A 16428-nucleotide genomic window follows, 5' to 3' on the forward strand; every position below is an offset into this window, starting at 1 on the left:
CGCTGAGCCGTTGTTGCCCTCTCGAACATCGAGCATCGAGCATCTGTAGATCCACATTCGAGGTGAGCGGAGTTGGAGGAGCTGCATAGATCCAGTCCAGACGCAGACGAGTCACATGGATGCCCTCTCAAGTGGCCGTGCAGGCGACAGCCCAACAGTCCACAGGGGGATTTTCTTGAGGGGCAATGGGCTCTCGTATTTAAATGTGTATCATGGCGGTGGTCAAGTGAAGCGCATGCGTTGATGGACTTGAATTATATGCGACTTAAGCTCTCCGGCTGCTGTTGTTGCATCGGCATCCTCGGCAGCCAGTGCCATAAAAATTAAAAGTCATTATGGCCTGGAACAGCATTTAAGCCGTGGCAAGGCGAGTGTCTTTCTAAATGTGGGGAAACGACGGCGACGCAGGCCGTGGCACATTCCCACAGTCCCAGACTCAGTGAAAGATCCCGGGCTGGGATGGGATCGGTTCGGTTCGGATCGGAACGGAACGGCTCGAGTGTCGCTGGGCTGTCAGAAAGTGCCATGAGACGGCAGCCACATGCGTCCACTTGGAGTGGGTTAATATTTGTTTGCTTTATCATTTTGAATTGACAGCAAAGTGGCGCTTGTTGCTCTTGTTGTTGTTGTTCTTTTTGTTGTTAGTATCGTTGTTGTTGTTGGACGGACACAGCGGGCGGGCCGCGTCGAAGGCTCAAGTTGTTTGTTGTCTGCGCGCCGATTATGGAAAGTTGATGACCAGCAACAGCACGTAAAACACCATCATAGGTGAAACATCGAAAGCTGTTCCTTCTCAAGTGCTTAAGGGGTCTTAGAAAATTGCACATTTTTATCTTCGCAGGGTTTTCAATTTCGAAATGCCAATACAGACAGCCGCCAACCAGCCATACAGTACTCCCTTTTTGTCATGCGCCGCTCGTGGCCAAATGCCGCCCGGCCACAAAAACCGCACGCGGAATGCAGAGACCGCCGGCAGCCAGGGGTTAAAGGGAGGGCCGGAGGGCGGGGACCGGCGAGCAACACTTCGTTAAGTTGGGGCCAACATCAACGTCAACGCCTGTGCCGGTTAAATAGATTTTCGATACTCTATATAAGTGGCAAGTACACTTTCGTGGGTTGATTTGTAGGTAAAGATCTACTTAATGCTTAAATTGATTATGAAGTTTACTACTATTTTTGTGCTCAGCATCCTTCATAGTTATTTGACCTTTTTAATTACTATAATTAGTATTAATTTAGGCCCCAAACTACACTTTCAAAGGGTGTCCATCGCTTCGTTGTCCTACTAATAATCCAGTCTCCTTGTCATTCGATTTCGGGGTCGCCTTGCGCACTCCATCGCTTGGCTTTGATCTGCGGATGTTGCAGGCAGGACGGCAGGCAGTCAGTCAGTCAGTCCGGGCCCAGAGGTAGTCACACGAGCCCCATCGTCCGTCTCGTCCGGTCCCTTTTGCCCTCCATCCAACACAAGACATCCCGACCAACTGCAGCAAATTGAAAATTGATTTTTGAGCAGAGCTTGGCGCGCCAAGTTCGCTGCCTAAGTCTTTCGTTTCGTTTCGTTCCGACTCTTTTGGATGAGTCAAAGTACACGCCGTGAAATTCCCACATAAATTGCGCGCGTTGTCAAATTAAAAATGCCTAATGAGCTGATCTCGGACCCAGTCGCGATGCAAAAGAGCTGAAAAATGCATTAGAAGCAGCAGGGATCGGATCGGATCGGATCGTAGGTCCTATATATACACCCTTACTCCTCCGGTCGGCGGCGGCGAAATGTATCGTGTTACAAATCACGGCGGGGGAAGCGATGGCAGCGGCAGGAGAACAAGTTTCGAGTGGAAATGCGTGTAGCGTGCAGCGTGCGAAACACTGCAGAACATGGACACGAATCGGGATCGAGGCGAAAGCCTGACGCTGATGCAGATCTCCTCCCCGTGCTGCCCTTGTAAATGTCCATCTAAAAATAGTTGGGGCAATGGTGGTGGCGGCGCGGGTCGGGGGCATGGATTTGCCAGCATGAAAAATGGCAACACTTTTGCGCTCATAAAACCTATTTATAAGCCAGCCAGCCAGCTACCAGCCAAGTTGGGTCACCACATCTACACATCCGCCGATATGCCCGCCAGTTTGCACTGCAGTGTGCTCCAATGCTGCTCGGCGCAGGCGCAAGCGCGTGAGATCGCCACGCAAGATCAGAAGGCAGAGCAGAGGATGGAGGTGGAGGTGGCAGGAATGGTAAGGATGGCAGGCAGCAGGCAGCAGGAGCCCATGGAGCCACGGTCCAGTCCAGTTTGAGGCCGGGACCACACAAATACAGGCACGCGTTCGCTGACAGAATAAAAATTGTTGCGCTTGTGTTTAACGCGCGAACGCGGCGATATCGCAGCAACAGCAACGGCAGCATCCTACCTTGTTTCAAACTGGCTCCCTGGACCTCGGTGGCTCAGGTTAAAGTGGCAGTGGCAGAGATGAGATGATGCACTGAAAAAAACAAAGTTGTAAGGGGAGACCACCCAGAATGAATGGATTAACTAAGCTGCTAACAAAATAATATGTTTATAAAATATGTAATAAAGTGTGTAAGCATTTTGCAAATATTTAAAGATATCTTCGCACATAAAGATACTTATTTTTGAAGAGAAGCCGCTTGAAATCGAATGCGTTGATTGATTTTTTATCAGTGCAAGGGCAGGGCAGGCAGGCAGCCGGGGCATTGTCGGCTTGCTTAGCTATCACTGAACGATTATCGTGCATTTTAAAATTCTTACGAGTTTTGTGCTGCTGATGCCGATGTTGCGCGCTGCCTTTACCTTTTATATTGCCCTTTTCTCTGCTGCTCTTTGTTGTGGCTGTGTGGCTGGGCCAGATTGAAATCACGCATGGGAACCAAGCGCCTTGGCTTTGTCTTGTCTGCAGACTGCAAATAAAAAAACACAAAAAAAAAAAAAAAAATGGGAAGAGAACTGGGCAAAAATTGCGGCATTCTCATCAGCAAATTAGGAAAGGAAGGCGGAGTTGGGGAAGTTGCTTTAAACACGGTTTTATTAATCATTCTTTTAAATAGTAATTTGTATTTATCAATTTGTTAATTGCATAGTTTACATAGTAGTAACTCTCCATAGCAAATGCCTATATAGAAACTCCTGCTGTCCGCTCGATTATTGCCAACACTTAGGTTCGTAAATATATATAGAGGTGTGTATATATTTGGATTGAGGCAGATGCTTTTGTTGCTTTTGTGGTCGCCTTGGACAAACATTTGTTCTCGATTTCGAAATACATAACTAAATTGCTACACAATTTTGCTTGATAATAATTTGATAATGCTATCCGTAGGTAATATGTAATATGTGTATATAAATATTCAAATATTTGTATTCATATCCTCTGTGGGGCATAACTAGTTCAATAATTGATTTGTTAAGGTTGCATTCTCTACAATGTGGAAGGGTGTTTTTGAATCCGAGTCTATTGTTTGTATCTTTTGTCATTTCAAACATTACAATACTAATTTTCTTGATTCTGTCTCTCTCTAAATATACTCGTATATAATTATTCACTCTTGACAATAACTTTAGCAATAACACACAACATTGCCCGGTGAGGCGAGGAAATAAAGCGAGTCTCTACAAAATGGAAATAATGAAGCAAAATATCATCGTTAAGCAAATATTGTTTTTGGTCTTTAAGTTTTACGACATCAGGGGATGTACTTTAATTTATACAGCAAGTGATAAAATTGATTGCTATGACCGCGTTTCCGCGCCAATAAATCCCCGATAAGAAATTGTATAAGCCAAGAGCTTTATTGCATCTGACCAGTATCGGCGCATCGGTACTAATATCATTCGACCCCATATAATCGGAGGTAAACAAAGAAAAGATATATAAGCTTAAACTGAACTGATCAAAACTGAAGTAAGATTTAGCCGAGACATGAACCGCAAATTAGGCATACAATTTTCATAGATATTCTATATATGGATTAATATATTTGTCATATTTCCTATAGCCTAGGCTAGTTGTAAGTTGTAACTTATACAGAGCTGATGAATTTGTTCGAATCTAGTTCAGCGGTTATTTCTAGTAAAAGTTTCAAATTCTGCTTATTTCATTTAGGTCTTGACACACATTTGTAGTATTCTAGAAAAAAAAAACTAAATTATTTAAATTGATTCCACTTAGTTCGTCGAGTTTTCACTTATTGTGTGTGTCTGTGTGGGCTTGGTTCGCACAAAACTGCATAAATCCATTTGATTCATAATTGTTGTAGACAAGTTTAAAATACTAGACAGTACTTTCGGTTGCAAATTGCTCGGTCTCCGCGATTTCATATTTAAAATTCCTGTTCGGTGTTCAGAGTTGTCATGTTTTGTTTTTTTTTTTTGTTGCTAAGCTTGTTAAACCTTCAGTTACAGTTTTCTACAATTTGTTAATTTATTACGAATTAACTAGTTGAAACAATTGGTAGCAAACATTTGTTCTTAGTTCTAGAGCTAGAGAAGTAATTGCCTTTGCTTTTGTTACTCGTTTGTATTTCCATTGGTAAATTTTCACTTGAGAACCCTATAAGCTAGCTACTAATTCAATTTGATAATTTAGACATTTATTTGCTTGTTCTTTTTTTGTATCCTTAAGGTTTTGATGTTTTTCTGGTCTACGTGTTTTTTTTTTTTGACAATTTGTTAAGTATGCTATGTGTGTCCATATCTCTTCCACTACCAAAATCGTTCTTCTCTTGCCTTTTGTTTTCTAAATGGAGCTGGAGCTGTACAACATATTCTTTGTCGTCATTGTTGTTGTACATAAAGTCAAGTTGGTTTACAATTTGATTTGTTTTATTGCTGTTTACTGTCGCGAGCTTGCATTTATATATATAAATATTATTTTGTATTTTTTTTTGTTCTTTTTTGTTTTTTATATATTTCTGGATCACATATTCAAGTAGTTTCAAAATCACATAAAAATCACTCTTACAGTAGCGTATACAAAATACATGTGTCATCTATAAATATATATGTATGTAACGTACATATACTTTTCGATCTGGTTTCTGTTTGATTCTTCACAGTTGAGATGGCGTGAAATGGATTTCTTGACATGTTGTAAAATTGCTTTGCATTGGTTTTTGCTTTGGAATGGGGTTGAAAAACGCGTAGGTCGATAGACATCCCATGTATATCGTGGAGATTCATAAAGTAAATTAGCAAATCTTTCAAACTGTGCCCGGTGATGAGAGTCAGGGATATTCTGAGAGAGGTATGCATTCAGTTTTCAGTTTAGTTTGGTACTACACACAATAGATTTGCGACTCAACAGCTCCATTATAAAACCAATTTTCTCATTGTTTGTTCTCGTGATTTTTAGTTTTTTTGTGTACACTTGTATCATAAACTATTAAAGCATTTATAAGTTAACACACAATTGTTTATTGTTATATTTATTAATTATTTGTATTCCTTGCTGATTTGACTTCTACAAAACACAGTACAAACACACACAGAGATAAGAGCCTTTGCGCTGCCTTTCCTAGTTAGCTTTGTAATAATATAATTCAGTTTTCCATTTGTATATATTCATAGTGTTGCTTTTGTTTCCAATAAATGACTAAGTTCATATTTCATGTTCATATACAATTCATTCCCAGAACAGTTTCATTTTGATTACATCTTTATCAATCAACTCAACTAGCTAACAACACGTTTCAGTTTCATTCAACATTGTTCAATTGATTTGATAATTTTAATTTGCAGAAAAATACAATGGTTTTTGAAGACGGTTTTACATTAACTCTGGTTAACATTTTCATTAAACTCTGTTCATTTCGCTGTATCGAGTTACTTTTATTGTTTATGCTTTCTACATCACACTCATCGAATCTGCGTTCAAATTTTCCATAAATATATATCTATTCATATTCGTTCTTGTACCATCAGCCAAATGCTGGATTTTATATGACTTAAATACTACGTTTTGACATTGACGATTCTTTTTTTTTGCTTTTACTAAATTGGAAGCGTCCAGTTGAGACTATGAAAGTAAAATGAAAATTGAAGTCAGCTGCAAAGTAAGTACTTAAAGCACTATTCAAATCACAAAGTAACCTAATAGATTATATACGTAAGTTGATAATTTTGTGACTGGTTAATTGGCATTGGCTTACATGAGCTGCACCAAAGCCTAAATAAAAGCAAAGTGTCTTAATACATTCAACTTGGTTTTCAAAAAGACAAAATGAACTTTCGATAAGGAAAAGCGCTGTCGCATTTAGTTACTTCTCGTTTCAACGTCTATAATTAATTTTTGTGCATTTGGAAAAGGAAAATAAAAGCTGAGTACTGACTAAGATTGATTACCCGTCAGTTACATTGATTTTATGACCATTGTCTTGGCTTTTAGTTGTAGTTTGCATTCACAAAGTTTGAAACACATACATAAAAAATACAGTTTGAAAATCGGCTTTTATAAAATCACTGGTGGTATTTGTTTGTTTGTGGTTGTTTTCTGCTCTTCTATGCGACAATATATTGTTAAATTTGTTGGTTTCTATAAATTTGTTAATAGTCAATTGCTAAAAGTGTCTAGAAAAATTAATATATTTTATATTTATATATCTTTCATACAATTACATCTTGTATGTAATTTTTTAGTTTTCATAATTTCTTATGTAATACTAGTGAAAAGTACAATATGACTGAAAGTTTAGCATATTTAAATACAAATATAGAGATACACAAATATATGTGATTAAAAAAAATAAATGAGACATTGCAAATTCGTGCAGTAGATTAGATAATATGTATGCCTAAACACTGAATATTAAACAAAATTAAAAGAGTTGGTTACATAAAGCATAGTACAAAATCAATTTAAAATGTTTTTCCTGTATTCGATTCGATTTGAGAAAAAATAAACAAAAATAAAATTACATACTTATTCGTTTAGAGCTGCTAGCTAATTCAATTAATAGTTTGTGCCTAGTAATTGCTAATATTCATGACGATAATTTGCATATTTTGCGTAGATTGAAAACATAAATTATATATTCCCTGCCACATGCACAAGTAGTAGGCATGTGTCAAATCCTAACTGTTCAAAAGTTTCAACGTTTCGCTTAAGACTAAAGTTTGCTTTGTGAGTACCACATTGTCATGCTGTTCGCGGTCTTGATCCCCATGATCCATTCATATCCCATCGGAATCCCCTTTCCCTTTCCTATCCGATTTTCAGCCAAAGGGCCACTTGTGGTCCTGTTGCTGATAAAACATGTTCTAGGTGTGGGTGGTTATTACCGGCACCTGACAGTAGGGACACTCGGTGACCGATTCAGCGCATGTATTGCAGATAGACAGGTGGTTGCACGGCTCCAGAGTAACCGTACGATTGTTTTCCTCGCACTTCATGCACTTCTTGGCATTTTCTAGATATAATACTTTGTCGACCTCCTCCAAGTCGGTGCGCAGCTTGGCCTAAAATGGTAGCAAGTTTATTCTATTGAATTGGGAAATTAATTAAGCGACTAACCTGCAATTGCTTCAATTTCTGTATGGACAAGTCCCTAAGCTCTGCTGGCAAATTTAGCTGTATCTGTGCTAGGTCATAGCGTTCCTTCCACTCCTGCGCCTCCTGCTTGGCCTTGTCCCGATGCATCTCCGCGATCTTTAGCTTGCATGACATGTCCTCGAAGCGTCCGTTCAACTTGTGAATTTGCGCATTCTTCGTGAGCAGTTCATTGGTGATGCGACCCAAGTCGCTGTTGTTTTGCGACTGCAGAGATTGAAGGCTGAACGCATTCTTGGCCGTATTAAGAGTGTTCTCGAACAGACTATTTCCCACCGAGCTGCTGTTGATGTCGTCGCGTATGGTATTCAATTCGGATATCCTCACCGAAGGACTAATCGACAAGCCATCGCCAAAGCCAGGCGATATGATGCGCGACGGAAAGAAGAGACTGCTATCGTTCTGGGTGGCCGTAAGGGAATTGCTGAGTTTGTTTGAGCCGCCATAGTTGAAGGCATCCACGTTGAAGAGATTGGCATGGTTGGTGGGACTGTAGGTGAGCGAGCTGCTGGGAATGTTGACGGCGAAGCCACCTGAGTTAAAATCTGTGCAAATGGAATGGAGTATTAGCTTTACCAATTAGTTTGCACTCGTAGTCCATTGATGACTTACCGTTAATTGAGTTACTTAGAGTCGTATTAGGAATGTTAATTGGCGCCGAGGAACGTGTTAATAAGCTAGTATTGGCCAGACTCGCCGACAATGAGTTCTCGCGCGGATCGTCCATTGAGCAAGCTGCTTGCAAAGAGTGAAGACAAAAAATTATTGATTTTCGGTTAGGCAAGTGGGTAAGGCATTTGCTATCTAAGCGCTGACATTCTTTGTCCACAACCAACACGGAGAACTGATTTCTAGTGTATAACTTAGGCGTAAGCATGTCAGGACTCTGGGATACTCACAACGACTGTCCAGGGGTCGTGAGAAACTTAAAATTTTGCTGAAATTTGTTGTGTTTTCCAAAGCGTCTACCAACATTTTATTGGTGCTATTACCATCAATGTTCAACAACTAAGAGAACAAAACGAAAAGAAAAAAATCGAGGAGAGCAGGACACATGATTAAATGGCTTATTGAAAGTGTTAAGCAGTTAGTTGATGATGGTTAGCTGGATTAGAGCGGCAAACGATGTGTGGTAGTACGTTTGGGTTTAGGCGATGCAAATCGATGGCATTATTTGGATGAGTGTTATTGCTTCGGTAATACGTACATTATCGACCCCTTGAAACGCATTCTGAGCTTTTAAATCAGGATAGGCATTGGAAACAAGCTCGATTAGGGATACCGTGTGATCCCGCTTCTTCTCGTCAATTGAGCATGCTTTATTTGGATTGGGAGTAGTTACATGGACAAGCAACACCGAGCGGCAAAGCAAACATTGATTGATGCACATGTTTTCAAAGGATTTGAATGATAGTTGGAAACAGATTTGCGGTTTGATGGATGAGGCGAGTAAAAGACAAACATAACGTTAGAACTGTAATATCATAACTTGGCCCTAAACAAATCCCTACAACTGGTTGTGGAGCACAGCGCCTTGGCTGAGTCCTATCTATTAGCTCATCGAATCCTCTATACTTACGTTCCACATGGGCAAAGGCGCAGAAGACGCTGCGCGGACAGTATCCGGCCTGCTGGACATCGTTGCACTTGGTCGACTTGTAGATCTCCGGGTGGAACTGCTGCTCGGTGCGTGTGTGGCAGTACTGGCAGTTATCGCCGGCCTCGCAGTTGCCCGGTTCTCCCCATTCCTCGCCGTGCTTGACATTGGGGCAAGGAGTGGACCTAAAAAAAATGGTACATTGTGGTTTCAAACTGACTTTAAGATGAATTCAAGGGTAAATCTTACCTGTACTTGTATTTTCTGGGCGAGCGACGTTTGTCCTTGCTATTGTGGTACTGTGGACAAGCGTATCCTTGGCGGCACAGGCGCGGTGGGCGCTTGCAGGGCTCTGTCTTGTAGTTGGCCAGCACGTAGTTGGTGTCCTGCCACTTGGGATCCTCGTTCATCAAATTGCGCTCCTTGTCCAGGGCATTCAGAGCATTAGTGCTGTCCAGTGTGGTCTCTGCGTTCTGCAGGGTCTCCAGCTCTTTGATGTCATAAACCGGTGGGCGCTGGTCCTGCATGCCATGGGCGAAAGCGCAGTGTAGTCCATTCTTGACGCAGTATCCACGGCTGTCGGTGTCGTGGACGCACATGCATGTCTTGTAGTAGCGCAGATGGTATCGCCTTTCGGTGTCGCCAGCAGTGCGGTGTAAGTAGGGGCATCTAAACGGGAAGAAAGGGAGTTTTAGTGACGTCAAAGCAGGCGACAAACCCAAGTGAATGGACTGTTTGATACCCATTAATTAAAAAAAAGAGTAAGAAAAAACAACAGAGTTGTAAATTTGCATGAGAAGAATCATCATTCATGATTTAGTTTAGTTCATTAATAAGTAAAAGGAATTCATCTTTCTCAACCGCTTTCTTTTCACCTTCTACGAACTTTGAACTAAGGATTACAGTATACCCGTTTATACCCTGTAAGGAGACTACAACAATAAATGGATAGAATGAGGGTCGGGGTCAGAGGTCGGACCTCGAGTCTGGGTCAGAAAAACAGACATTGTTGTTGTCTCTCGCAAAGCGTAATTGCGTTTTACTTTTAGCCCGTTCTTACACTTCGCAGAGCTTTTCTCCAAAGCTCGCCAGCCACAATAACTGTACATTTCGAAGCTGCCGGGGGAAAATCAAAATAAACGAAGAAGAAAACACGCAAAAGCGAAACGCAATAAAAACAATGACGCACACACTTGTAGCGATGCCGTTCGTCTGCGCGTGTGTGTGTTTGTGCGTGCCTGTGTGTGTGTTAGCGTCTGTGCATGTATACATGCGACAAGAGAGCAACAACCACCACAAAACGGATGCTGATAAGAATTTGCTAGCCCACTAGAGCTGGAATCACTTTCACTTTTGCACGGTGGTGACCTCGCCTGCACACACACATACGCATGCACAGAGATACAGCCAGCAGCACGCCCACATACGCACTTACAATTTCACTTTTAGCTTACCAGACAACGCCAGGCCCCTGCCACCGCCCCCACCACACCCCCCTGCATACAACCGCACTATGGTTTTTGTTTGTAAACACGAAGACAAGAGATACACACACATCGCGAAGGAAGGAGAGCGCAAAGAGGAAACAAAAAAAATACTACGTCGTTCGCTATTGCTGTCTCATCCAGTGTCTCCGCCACTGCAATCGTCCGTCCAGCGATTTCACGGGCCATCGGAAACTATGAATTTCACAACATTTCTACTCACTCGTCGCCCTCGGGACAAATCCCAGTGGTCTCGTCGTATTTGGTGCAATAGTTATCCGCACTGTAGTTGAAGGTGCCATCGCGTTTTCGCACTGGACGACGCCGACGCTGGTTTTGAAAATGCCAATTGAAACAGACGAAGGGGCGATGCTGGTTGCACTTGTGCTGCAAAAACGACTGGCACTGCTCCACGCGGAACTCCTTCAGGTAGCTGAAACGGTTGGCGGAAAGGTTGCACGTCACTTTAACTGTCGTTTGCATTAGTTTGCATCTATTTACGTGTAGTGATTTGGCTTTTCCTGCTGCGAGGAAAGCAGCAGCTTGTTCGTTTCATTTGCCAACATCGTTGTTAGTGATGTGCAAAAAACATCGGTGCGTCGGGCATCCATGGCCTTCAGTCGATTATTATCGATAATTTTCGTGGGCGTCGTTGATATCGATTGGTTAGCAAGTGCACACCCCGCAGTTGGTGGGTGGTTAGCCGGGACGCAAACAAACTAAATTTGGCGCCAAAATTAATGCGAAATTGTTATGCTTTGTTTTATTTAAAACTACGCTCATTTAGGAATTATAACAGAAAGGAAGGGAAAACATTTCATAGCGAAGAAGGAAAGTAAATTCGTTTTTAGTCCAAGGGTATGGGAATGAAGGCGTTGATTCTGTCCGTCTGTCGCTGCGCTATGCACTCGCTGATCCAGACGATATTGCGGACCTCCAACTGTTTAAGTTTGATGAACGAGTAGAAGATCCCGAAGTGGTACTGCTGCAGGAAGGTCTGCACATTCTTCTTGGCCTCCATCATGAGAAAGCGGTCCTCCAGCGTAATCATGCCGTCCGTGTCGCGCTCCAAGTTGTCGAACATTTTGCCATAGCCATCGAACACATTGCACACATCCCTTATTTTATCAGCTTCATTCAAATTGGACATGGAGGCCAAGGCTATCTTGGGCAGGTAGCCACAGGTGGGGAACATCTTTAGACGATCCTTCGGACTGCGTGTTTGTTGGGCATTATCAGTGTATGAATTTCATAGCTACACCGATATATATACCTGATATCACTACCAATGGCGTTCACGGCTATTGTGATGGTCCGACGATCCGCCTCGAAGGACAACAGATTGGTCATCACGTTGGCGGTGTTGCCGCCCAGTTGGCTGCAATAGGCGTAGAATTTCTCCAGATAAGCACGGTACAGATGGGCTCGCACAATTTCTACGTCGAGATAACGCAGTGACTCCATGGGCAAATCGCGCGGCACAAAACGCGCAATGGGCGTGTCAATTAGGACGGCGTCGAAGAGCTCCGCGGAGTTTGAGGCCACTTCGATGGCGCCCAGTTGATCGAACTCGCCCAGCGGATGGCACATTCTTAGCAGACGCTTCATGGATCGATGGTTATTCAGACCAGCGACCAGAAGCGCCACGTTGTCGATCATGAACGGATATCGTATAAACTCCATGAAGGTGGTCAGCGGCTCCGTCGAATGACTGCGTATGTAGTAGTACTGCTGCAGCAGACGGTCCCTAAGGCACTTCTCGATCCTCTCAACGGACGGCGCTGATTGTTCGCCGCCGAAGATGAGACCGTAATCCGTGCCCTGGATGCTGATCATTACGTCCTCGAGGGATTCGCACTGGGTCAGATTTAGATAGTCCGAGTGCTTCAGCATGCCGTTCTTGAATCCACGCGTTAGGGCCTCCAGGTAGCCGTACTCCGTATTGAATATCATCGACATTTTGGCTTATTATTATTTTCGAGCTATTAATAATAGGAATTCCACACACCAGGCAACTTGTAAGTGAGAGCAGAAATCGATCTATGAAAGCTATAGTGATAGGTATTTCTCGGATGAACTGATTCTGATATAAATTCTAAGGATTCTAAATGCTAAAATAATTTTTTTTAATTTTAATAATTTTTATTAATTTTAATAATTATTGAGCTACAAATATATTTTTTGAATTTTCGCTGGCGTCATCTACCGGATTATGCGCTGCAGTTCACCTTAAGCACGCTAGATGGCGCCACTGATGGTGTAAGGCTGCCATTCGTTTATCCTTTTTGACAATATGGCAGCGCTCTAACGGCTTATATATTTTAAATTTAAATTTGAAATTATATTATTTGTTTGTTTATTGGTTGAGATGTGCATCCAATTAGATTATTTTAGTTATAAGAAACCGCACCTAGTTAGAGCTTGCTTTTTGAATTTCAGATAGCTATTCTTCGGCCTATTCTCCCGCAATTTCCGCACATGCGCCTGGAGGATGCTGGACGGAAATCACCTGTTGCTCTGGGCCATTTGTTTACTTGCTGCTTGCTGTTTGTTTACTCAGTCAACTAGCTGCGCTCGTGCCAAAAGCATTCCAACTGCAAGTTGTTACAATATACTCGACCATTCAGCTAGAAAATATAAACATGTGAATTTCTCGCGTGGCCTTTGTTTTTGATATTTCTTTGCCTTGTTAGTGTCGCCGCGTGTGCATCGCATAAATGTGGCAATAAAGCGACATTTATTATTGCCACCGAAGCATTTAATTTCCCATCACAGGGGGGTGTCAGTGCGAGTAGAGACACCACCTCACGTTGCATTACCATCAAACTGAGCTAATTCCTACTGGCAGATGAAAAATGGAACTGTCACCAAAGAAATTCTGCCTTCTGGAGTTGTGAATGTGCTGGAAAAAAATGGTAAGAGTTTAAGTATTGAACTTAAATCACAAGATCCACCTGTTGCCTTTCAACGTTGTCAAAGACTTTAAAGATATTTAGACAAAGTCATGGCAGCTGACAAAACTTGGCCGATATGGGCAATAAATAAGATCACGTTGTTCGGTTCAAAGTTGGCATTGGCCATGTCGAGGGCTCGTCACTACCGTAAACTTTCCATGCGGAAAGTCTTAGGCAGCAGTCGTTCTTTGTCCCCCAACCAAAAATCCCTGGACATGTGCCCGTCAAGAAGTCCGAATCGCGGGATGGACAAGTGACGGCTGAAATGCGCTTCCAACTCATATTGCTTTCAGCCAAAAACAGAAATCATCGCGTGGGTAGCATTTTTGCATTGGCGAATACGAAGACGATTTTCACGGAAATATGTCAGCCACATGATGAAAGCAGGAAGTGTTTCAGATATAAACAAAATCATTGTGGGAGGAGAAAGTATTGTGATGTATTTGGTATAACGAAGATAGTCGGACGGTAGAAAGAGATACAATTATTTTACAGCGATATTTTGGCACTTTTGGCCGTGGCACTCTTTGCATAGATGGCTCGGTAGATATAAAAGCCAACTGCTGCATGAACGGCAACTACGGTGCAAATGGCCGAAATAATATCGGCATTGATGTGGGCATAGCTCTTGAGCACCACAAATTTCAGGGCAAAGAAGGTGGCTATGGGAAAGCCAATGATCAGGCAGCAGTAGGACATCAGCAGCAGGACAATGAACACGGATCCATGAAACTGGGTGTTTGGCGGCACCAGAACTTCCCACTCCAGCTTCTCCATGCTCGAAATCTCCTGAACGAAGATCAGGCGCAGGATATAGCCCGTGACCAGGACATGCATCACAATCACCGTGGCTACGCCAGATCCAATGCCCACATTGTCATCGCTGTTCCCATAGAGCGGCTCCATTATCAAGAACTTGAAGATGACGAAGATAACCACGGGAAACAGGAGGAAGACGGTCAGGAAGAGCAGCAGCCGCTGCATTCGCTCGACGAGATATACGGCTCGCCTTTTCTGGGAGGGAATTTAGCGGACATGGAATAAGGATTTCGATTAGCTAACCTTGACATTGGAATCCTTTTCTGCATCGTTCAGGTCCGTTGTGGAGCATGGAGCGGGGGAATGTCTGACCGCCTTTCCACTGGGATAAATCTTGCGCAGCTTGGCAATCATTTTGTCTATATTATGTTTGACTTGGGATAATCAACTCAATGCCTACTTAAATTATTGTCTAGGATACAGATAGTCAGCTAATAATAGCACACATATTTTAGTTTAATAAACTTAAATCATTTTATTAACAAATATGATGGGCAAACAAAAACAAGCCCGAGAGTCATTTTGTGGCTTTAAGAGATCAGCAAACATCCAATTTTAGCTGGACATAAAGAATGCCACCACGCGAGGCAGAAATATCTGGTCGCATGACTGGGGCGACATGACTATATAGTAATTAGTCTAAACCCAACCACACCAGTAGCCAGAAAAAGAACTGCGTCAGATTAGATATGTGCAATTAGCCAGACGGTGGAATTCGGGGAGAGCTATCTGACCGATAAAGCCCTCCAATCAACGTCGTGATTTTTATAGACACACTTGACTCAAAAACCGCGCCCTCGATTTATAGCCAAAGATTATTTGTGGGTCAGCTGACTGCAAGGGGATCGGTTGTTTCCCCAGCGAAATTAATTTGCCAGCAATTCATAAATTTAGAATACTACAAATCAATCGTTGGAATTTTCATTGACATTCACGATTCGGTTGTCAATTTTTCACAATTATATTGCGCATTTCGTTGTGTGAATTTTTTTAGAGATATGAGCAAACTTAGAGGTCACTAAAAATTATTGTGAAAGATTAACATTCGTTTTAAAATTCCATTTATTTCTCAGTTATTCATAGGAAAAGCATTTAGGGCTCATAAAGATTTAACAAGCACACAATTACCATACATCTTAGACTTTACATTCGCTTTAAATTATTAATCTTATCTAACTTTGCCCGCACGTTACTCATACGCAACGTTGGCCCATTGATTTGAATGCAGAGCAGACTTCCTGGCTAAAAATAAAGCAATAGAAGGGGAATTTTATCCAATATTTTTAACTGCTATATCTGTGAATCATGCAAATTGTAGACCAGCCTCTGTTATCACTCAAAAGCAGCTGCTCTATAAATAATTCCGAGCGATAAAGAGACGCCATATTTGTGTTTTGGTTATTCGTATGTTGGTTATTCGATCAGTTTGGCCTGATGCCGTTGCCAAGGGCTACAGCGGCATCCGAAAATAGCCAGCTTTGGTCTTGTTCTAGCCATTCTAGATGGTCTGCCAGAGAACTGGCCACCATCCAAATGGCCAACAGCTGCGAGAACAGCGGGAATGGCGTGAAAATAATGCAAATAATGAATATAATGAGAATTATGCCAAGTTCGCGATGGGAATCGGGTCAATATACCATCCGCATCCACTTCGACAGGTTGACAAGTGGGTCTCGGATAGCTCATTAGTGTGGGTATGCTGGTCATGCAAATTGCACGACAACTAATGGCGCAACTATTTGCAATTCAACTCCCGCGGGGCACTCCGCTCGCCCAATCCCCAATCCTTCCGGTTCCATTCGAAGAGTGTCCTTGGAGCGAACCGAAGCTGCTGTACTTATGTATGCATGCATATCATCGGCTTGCAGCTCAGTTGTACGCACATGTGTACGGCAATTATGGTAATTGCCTTGTCTGGGCATCCGCTTCCGATTGTTTGCTTGGCTCCAAAGCCAGCCCAACTACCAACCACCCCATCCTGCCTGACCTTGACTGCAGTTTCCCCCAACGCTGC

General features: G+C 42.5%; 3 protein-coding genes across 6 annotated transcripts; all 3 read right to left on the bottom strand.

Moving 5' to 3' along the window:
- Window positions 1-3024: 3024 nt before the first annotated feature.
- LOC6729202 (RING finger protein unkempt) lies at window positions 3025-11249 on the bottom strand. Of its 3 annotated transcripts, none has more exons than XM_044923184.1 (9): window positions 11143-11249; window positions 10865-11074; window positions 9407-9826; window positions 9140-9342; window positions 8768-8877; window positions 8466-8568; window positions 8173-8295; window positions 7525-8105; window positions 3025-7469 (listed from the first exon to the last, which is right to left on the bottom strand). In XM_044923184.1, exons 1-9 carry the CDS (start codon window positions 11205-11207, stop codon window positions 7272-7274), a joined length of 2013 nt encoding a protein of 670 aa, XP_044779119.1. In that variant the 5' UTR covers window positions 11208-11249; the 3' UTR covers window positions 3025-7271. The 3 variants fall into 3 exon arrangements, with proteins under 3 accessions (XP_044779119.1, XP_016035849.1, XP_002104523.2); XM_016174892.3 differs by having other exon boundaries at window positions 8460-8568; XM_002104487.4 differs by lacking the exons at window positions 8466-8568; window positions 8768-8877 and having other exon boundaries at window positions 11143-11248.
- A 133-nt stretch (window positions 11250-11382) lies between these two features.
- On the bottom strand, window positions 11383-12688 carry LOC6729203 (probable V-type proton ATPase subunit d 2). Its single transcript, XM_002104488.4, has 2 exons — window positions 11915-12688; window positions 11383-11855 (listed from the first exon to the last, which is right to left on the bottom strand). The coding sequence occupies exons 1-2, from the start codon at window positions 12598-12600 to the stop codon at window positions 11489-11491; spliced, it is 1053 nt and encodes a 350-aa protein (XP_002104524.2). The 5' UTR covers window positions 12601-12688; the 3' UTR covers window positions 11383-11488.
- Window positions 12689-13993: 1305 nt separating this feature from the next.
- Window positions 13994-14818, bottom strand: LOC6729204. Of its 2 annotated transcripts, none has more exons than XM_002104489.4 (2): window positions 14658-14818; window positions 13994-14609 (listed from the first exon to the last, which is right to left on the bottom strand). In XM_002104489.4, the coding sequence occupies exons 1-2, from the start codon at window positions 14766-14768 to the stop codon at window positions 14085-14087; spliced, it is 636 nt and encodes a 211-aa protein (XP_002104525.1). In that variant the 5' UTR covers window positions 14769-14818; the 3' UTR covers window positions 13994-14084. The 2 variants fall into 2 exon arrangements, with proteins under 2 accessions (XP_002104525.1, XP_044779232.1); XM_044923297.1 differs by having other exon boundaries at window positions 13994-14604; window positions 14658-14813.
- Window positions 14819-16428: the final 1610 nt, after the last annotated feature.

Source organism: Drosophila simulans, chromosome 3R (genome assembly GCF_016746395.2).
Source record: "Drosophila simulans strain w501 chromosome 3R, Prin_Dsim_3.1, whole genome shotgun sequence".
NCBI lineage: Eukaryota > Metazoa > Arthropoda > Insecta > Diptera > Drosophilidae > Drosophila > Drosophila simulans.

Coding starts and splice junctions, on each gene's coding strand:
- LOC6729202 (XM_016174892.3), bottom strand. CDS start 11,207: ATGTTGGCAAATGAAACGAACAAGCTGCTGCTTTCCTCGCAGCAGGAA. Junction 9,827..10,864: donor ATTTGTCCCGAGGGCGACGA/GTGAGTAGAAAT, acceptor CTTCCCGTTTAG/ATGCCCCTACTTACACCGCA. Junction 8,878..9,139: donor CGCCTTTGCCCATGTGGAAC/GTAAGTATAGAG, acceptor ATCCAAATAAAG/CATGCTCAATTGACGAGAAG.
- LOC6729204 (XM_002104489.4), bottom strand. CDS start 14,768: ATGATTGCCAAGCTGCGCAAGATTTATCCCAGTGGAAAGGCGGTCAGA. Junction 14,610..14,657: donor AAAAGGATTCCAATGTCAAG/GTTAGCTAATCG, acceptor ATTCCCTCCCAG/AAAAGGCGAGCCGTATATCT.
- LOC6729203 (XM_002104488.4), bottom strand. CDS start 12,600: ATGTCGATGATATTCAATACGGAGTACGGCTACCTGGAGGCCCTAACG. Junction 11,856..11,914: donor GCCATTGGTAGTGATATCAG/GTATATATATCG, acceptor ACAAACACGCAG/TCCGAAGGATCGTCTAAAGA.